We start from the raw sequence: 6,984 nt of genomic DNA on the forward strand, positions 1-6,984 counted from the left end.
TTATTTTATGACCATAATTGAAATTAATTATACACGCTCAGTTCACATAACTAAGAACAGACTGACTGCACCAGTATGTTGAATGTGGAAGCATAAATTAATCCACTATATTAATAGAAGTGAATATGTACAGTGTATCCAGACAATGTCTAGATGGAAATGTCAACTGGAAGTGACTGTAGCTAGATAATGAACTTGCCATACCCTGTACAGAATGATACAAGCCCAACATCATAACCAAGGAGTCTGGTCACAACAATGTGCAATTAGAGGGAACATTCGCAGTCATCCTGTATATGCAATCAATACAGCTATTCAAATGATGTGTTATCTCTAATGTGTCTATGGGTTATTGTTCACATTCAATTACAAGATTTATTCAAAACATGCATCCACAGTGAATATAGAAAATGCGTAATTAGTACATAGCCTTCGTTCTTGGAGGGTTGCATGAATGTAGCTTGACGTCATGTCAAGTGGGGGTCTGTTGAAATGATGACCGATGATAAACAGAGTTTTTAATGGTGTTGTTATTTTACTTTTTCTATTTGGCTCTAAATTGAATCCGTATAAGCAGACAAAGAGTCACTGACAGGTTTATTTTCCAAGATGATGGGGACATTCTTTGGTGAGGACACCCAACAATTGGGCACCAGTCTACCATGGGTGGGGCTACCGCTGGTACCTTTGCTGCATTTGACCCTACCCTTGCTGTGCATGTGATCGTGCGATAAAGCAGACCGCTTCCCCACATTGCTTCTGTCCTGGAGCTGGATATGGATGGGGTCAGGGGCTATGTGGACCCCGACCCGATTTCCTCCCATCTTGGGGAAGAAAGACATGAGCAGGGACTGGAGCTCCCGCTGGAAAGTCTTGTTGAAGTAGAAGTAAATGAAGGGGTTGTAGATGTGGGAACTTTTGGCGAAGAGGGCAGGGAACACGAAGCCCTCTGGAGCCATGTACTGGTTCTCCTTGTGGAATATGAAAAGGAAGGACACAATAGCGTATGGCGCCCAGGCAACGACATAACCGAGACTGATGCAGAAAAACATCTGGAGAAGACAAATAAGACATGGTTACAGTATATGATCATACAAGGGAACGTCGTTCCTTTTGCTTCTTTCTTTTTATTCTCATGAAAAGAGAATGTCGAAATGAATGAAAGCAGTCATCCACATTATTATTCTTATCATTATTCTTATCATTGGCCTACAAGCAAAGCACAGCAGCCCATATTATTAGAATTACTACTGTTGCACCATATACTGCACCATGTACAAACTGTGTTCCCTTCTTCAACTCAAACCCCTTTTTCCTGAGAAAGAAAACTCAAAAATGTCAAAACACTTCATAGACCAAGCAGAATAGCAGTAGTTTTATAATACATATGTCACAGGAAACACAGTACAGTATGCAGTATTCATTTTTGTATGTTAAATGTTTATCAAATTCAAATATTTAAGGGAGAAAAATACAAACCTACATGGCCCCGTGTGGAAAAAGTGACTGTTCCCCATGATAAAACATAGCTGAGATTAATTGAGTGCTATCAGTTAGAAAAGGCATAATATAAAGCCATTTCTAAAGCTTTTGGACTCCAGCAAACCACAGTGAGAGCCGTTATCCACAAATGGCAAAAACACGGAACAGTGGTGAACCAAAATGACATCAAGATTGCAATGACGACTCAACTAAGAGGTCGCAAAAGACCCCACAACGACATCCAAAAACTACAGGCCTCACTTGTCTCAGTTAAGGTCAGTGTTCATGGCTCCACTGACACTGGGTAAAATGTTCCAAGACCAAAACCACTCCTGAACAAAAGGAACCTTAAGGTTTGTCTCAATTTTGCCAGGAAACATTTTGATGATCCCTTAATGCTAAGAGTCCACTGGGCGGGGCGCCAGTTGGTGCCAGTTCGCGCCAATGCAATTTTTGTGGCGCCAACTGACTCGTGCTGGCCCTTAACGGCGGTAAACAAATTGAGTTTGACGGCAAGAAAATTTCTAAATGTTTAAAATCTTCATTGCGTCCACTTGCATCAAGCAATCGGCGCCAATCACATAATCTTTGGCGAGAACTGGCACCAACTGGCGCCGACCCAGTGGACTCTTAGCATAAGATGTTTGGGAAAATACTCATATTGGAAGGCCTGTGTCCCATTACATCTGGCCTAATAGTAAAAGAAGAACATCACACCAACAGTAAAACATTGTGGTGGCAGTGTGATGGTCTGGGGCTGTTTCACTGGTTCAGCACATGCAAAACTTGCAGTGATAAACAGAACTATGAATTCTGAGAATGTCCGTCTATCTGCTCGTGACCTGGAGCTGAAACCAAACTTTTTATCGCTTTCTTTGAAGATACACCCACCTACATGACAGTTCCACGTCACTACATTCACAGTTAGTATCCTCATCTTTCTATACTACTGAGGGAACGTTCAATGCTGCTTTCAGTGTCCCAAAGTGACAAATAAAGCCCCCTAAATTGAGGTGAAATTCAGCTATTCCCACCATCGTGAGACCCTAGAAATAGTATGTGGGCTACTCATAAAGTATGTATTTTCCTTGCTACAGTACCCCCATAAAAGTGAGTACAGTACCCCCTCACATAACAGTATATCTGCCAAAGACGGTAAACAAAGCTGACCATGGAGAGTCGTTTCTCAGCATGCCGCAGGTTGTTCTGAATGCCTCGTGCCGACAGAGAGTACGAAAAGCGGGACACCTTGTAGATGATCTGACACTGGGACACCACGATGAGGAGGACGGGCAGCAGCGTGAAGCAGATGAAGGAGCAGATGACGTAGAAGGCGTCCTTAGCGGAGGTGTGATAACCGCGCCAGGCGATGGTGCAGGACAGTCCGTAGGGTTCGGGGACGTACTCGCCCCAGCCGAAAAGAGGGAAGCTGGACCACACTGTGGCCACCAGCCAGATGCCGCAACACAGCAGCCGGATGTTGGTGCCCTCCAGCCACACAGCTGCAAGGTAGAAAGTGCAAGTTCCTGCAATCAGGAGCGTGCGCACTGACAAGAATAGGGCAGTAGTTCTTTAAAATGTGCTTTAAAGAGAAAACCCTAAGGCAGAGGTGTCCAAAGTGTGGCCCAGGGGCGGTTGGCTGCCAGCAGCTGTTTTTTATTTTTTTAAACAAAATTTTTGTAATTTTTTTGTTTTTAATTTTAAATTATCAGTAATTTCATAGGGTGCACGGCGGACCCTTGGCCATCTCTGTGTGGAGTTTGCATATTTTCCCTGTGCATGCGTCGGTTTTCCTCCCACATTCCAAAAACATGCTAGGTTAATTGGCGACTCCAAATTGTCCATAGGTATGAATGTGAGTGTGAATGGTTGTTTGTCTATATGTGCCCTGTGATTGGCTGGCTACCAGTCCAGGGCCTCTCACCCGAAGACAGCTGGGATAGGCTCCAGCACCCCTGCGACCCTTGTGAGCATAAGCAGTAGTAAATGAATGAATGAAGTAATTTTATAAGTTGTAGTGGTATTTTACCGGGACATAATTCACCCCAAAAACACCCCGGAGGGGTGGGTGCAAGGGACAGGGGTTTTCCGCTTCCTGTTGTGGTTAAGAGACGGGGCTTTCATGTCTTTACGTAGCAAGGAGTGCAAGTTAATGTTTGCAAGAAAAATAAAGTTTTCTCCCAAAGACTCCAGTTCTTCAGCGCTTCACTGGTGACCCCCGACAGTAGTCCCGAAGTGATTAAAAGTAGTACACTGATGAGAAAACGCAAACAACGACACCCCTGCCCCATGGTGCATGTCTTCTACTCCTGACCTGCTGCACACAGAAGGGTGAAAATGTGTCAAAACATGCACCCCTCCTGCACTTCCTGTGCCATTCATTTCCTGACTAATACCCCACTTGGATGTGTTATCAAACCCCACAAACTGTGTTGACTTGAAATTTCACACACTACAAACCACCCACTGTAACTTCAGTGCTTAGCTGAATCACAGCTGAATTTGGCACACACGTTTCCTGGACTGACAAGCACCCGAGTGTAAAATTTGGGCAAGATTGTTTAAAAAAAACATGACAAAATATTACATGTACGCCAACTTGTCTTCCTAAGTACAACCAATATAATTCACAGTCACGTGTCAAGTATTTACCTACCATAAACCAAGCTGTAGCACGTCTTCAGGTAGCGGAAGATGCTTATGGCGGCGATGGTGAACATGCCGCACAGGCCGAAGATGAAGCATCCCAGGCCATAGTAAACACAGGTGAAGTTTTCTCCCAGCCACGCGTGTCGGAAGGATGACAAAATGGAGAGCGGGTAGAAGCAGATGCAGCATAGGAAGTCCACCACGGCCAGGTTGACGCAGAGGAGCTCGGTGCTCGCCATCTTCTTGCGGCGGCGGTAACAGATCAGCAGGACGACGCCATTGCCGAGAACTGACAGCACAACTGGGAACACAATTACTGATGATTAGTGACTCATGACCAGTCCAAAAATACAAATAAACAACAAAACACACAGCTTAAATAGTAAAGAAAAAAGATGTTATTTTCTAAACATTTTGAGAAACTAAAGAAAAAAAATTTAAAGTTAAAAGTTGTAAATTTACAAGAATTAAGGAGCAAATTTACAAGAAAAAAAAGTCATACATTTGTAAGAAAAGTCTTGATTTCACAAGAATAAAGTCACACATTTATGTGGAAAAAAGGTGGTAATAATAAGAAAAAAAGTTGTAAATTTACAAGAATAAAGTCACCCATATACAAGAAAATATTCCGAAGTAAAGATGGTAATAATATAAGAAAAAAAGTCCTAACATTACGAGAATAAAGTCATGAATTTACCAGAATAAAGTAGCAAATTTACAAGAAAAAAAGAAAATAAGAAAAAATATCTCCAAATTGTCCATAGGTATGAATGTGAGTGTGAATGGTTGTTTGTCTATATGTGCCCTGTGATTGGCTGGCGACCAGTCCAGGGTGTACCCCGCCTCTCGCCCGAAGACAGCTGGGATAAGCTCCAGCACCCCTGCGACCCTCGTGAGGAAAAGCAGTAGAAAATGAATGAATAAAAAATATTCGTAAATTTACAAGAATGAAGTCTTACATTTATGAGAAAAAAAGTAATATTACGAGAATAAAGTCAGAAAGTCATAACATTTTCCGAAAAAGAAATGTTGAAATATAAAAAAATATATATTTTTAAAAATCATGATGCTGATGAGACGGCGTGATTATTATTTTGGGTGGCCACAATAAAAGGCCTCTCCAAAAACGCGTTTAACCCAATTGGGGGTGTCTGCTGTGACCACTGTTTGCCTCAAATACAGTATACTGTACACCCACCCAGATATAACAACATAGGAGCAAAACACAGCTCTACAAACTGCACAGAAAAGATGTGAAAATAAAGAAACCTTGAGAAACACTTTGAGAGAATGTGGAGTATGAAAAAGTTCACCTAAAAAGTAGTCTTTACTGCCATGGGTGTAAACAAAACAGAGCAAAAGAAATAGACAAGATAGCATCAGAAATTAACCTACCTCTTCTCAAGGCTGCAAAGAGCCAGATGTAATGACAACAAAAACTGGCCATAATAATAATAATCATGTCATAATAATTAGAAAAATAGAGAAATGTAGCTTAAAATGTATTGATCTGTTACATATGTGCATCATTAATAGACTATTATCTGTATGTATTGTCGTAATAGGTATTTTTCAATAAAAGGGGGATGAATGGAATATAAATAATCATTCTTAGTGGTCGGGATTTCTTATAAATAATATTTAAAATAATACTAAGAAATAGTAATGAGTTTGGCACCAACAAATTTAAAGGTTTCAATACAAGAAAATACTACAAATATTTTTAATGTATTTTTTGTAATGATTTTCATCAAATTTTGGCATTTTTTTATTGAATGTTATTAAAGGGATTAGTATAAAACAAAATAAATGTTAGTAGTATATAGTAGAGATAATAGAAAAAAGTCTGTATGGGGATCAATATACAACAGCAGAGGAAAAAACATAATTAACTGAGCATAGAAAATTGTGGGTTTTTTCCCACCTATTCTGGAATAGGTGTCCCACACTGTAGTTAAAGTTGTCTGCATTACATTACATTGCCTTTGGTATGAAGCTGTTGCGCATGCAAAAACAAGCAAAACCATGCCACACGTACCCATGGAGAGGATGGCCAGGCCCACACATATGTCAGCAGCGGCGCTCAGTTTGGAGGTGAACAAAGAGCTGGTCCGGTTGTCTGACGTGCAGTTCAGGAGCATTTCTACCAAGTCCCTTGAGTCTTCTCCGTCACTGAAAGTAAACGCCAGAACCACACACTCCATAGTGCATGCATGCGCTTTTCTAGAAAAGTGGAGGATCTGTCACCATGGTAACCTATGGTAACGGTAAGTCTGAGCAAATAACGTGCCAGGAGAAATCCATTTAAATAATACATTTACCAATACATTCACACCGGTCACTATAGTCACAATTTAGATGCTGATATTGCCAGAGTGGTATTCATATTCCAGTTTTCCATCAAGAAACATTGGAAATAAAAGTAATCTCAGATTTTTGAGAGTAAAGGTGTAAATTTATGAGAATAAAGTAGTACATTTACGAGAAAAAAGTTTTAATATTATGGGAATAAGGTCATAAATTTATGACAAAAAGCATTATGATGAGAAAAAAAGTCACAAATTTACAGGAAGAAAAAAGGTCACATTTATAAAGATAAGTCATAAATTTCTGACTTTACTCTCAGAAATTTACAAGAATAAAGTCACAATTATGCAGAAAAAAGTTAAAAGTTAAAATTGTGTAAATTTACGAGAAAAGTCATGACATTACAAGAATAAAGTCATGAATTTACAAGATTAAAGTAGCAAATATTCAAGAAAAAAAGTCATACATTTACGTGAGAAAATATTGGTAAATTGACAGGAATTAAGTCATTAAAAAAAGTAAATAAAAAAGTCATGTTATGAGTAA

At 40.1% G+C, this 6,984-nt stretch overlaps 1 protein-coding gene across 1 annotated transcript; it reads right to left on the bottom strand.

Annotated features, from left to right (window-relative positions):
* Nucleotides 1–41: 41 nt before the first annotated feature.
* On the bottom strand, nt 42–6,517 carry opn8c (opsin 8, group member c). The gene is made up of 4 exons (XM_058057114.2): nt 6,170–6,517; nt 4,139–4,432; nt 2,653–2,984; nt 42–1,052 (listed from the first exon to the last, which is right to left on the bottom strand). Exons 1-4 carry the CDS (start codon nt 6,333–6,335, stop codon nt 555–557), a joined length of 1,290 nt encoding a protein of 429 aa, XP_057913097.2. The 5' UTR covers nt 6,336–6,517; the 3' UTR covers nt 42–554.
* Between the last annotated feature and the right edge of the window lie 467 nt (nt 6,518–6,984).

Source organism: Doryrhamphus excisus, linkage group LG19 (genome assembly GCF_037039965.1).
Source record: "Doryrhamphus excisus strain RoL-2023G ecotype Guam linkage group LG19, RoL_Dexc_Guam_v1.1, whole genome shotgun sequence".
In the NCBI taxonomy this organism is placed as follows: Eukaryota; Metazoa; Chordata; class Actinopteri; order Syngnathiformes; family Syngnathidae; genus Doryrhamphus; species Doryrhamphus excisus.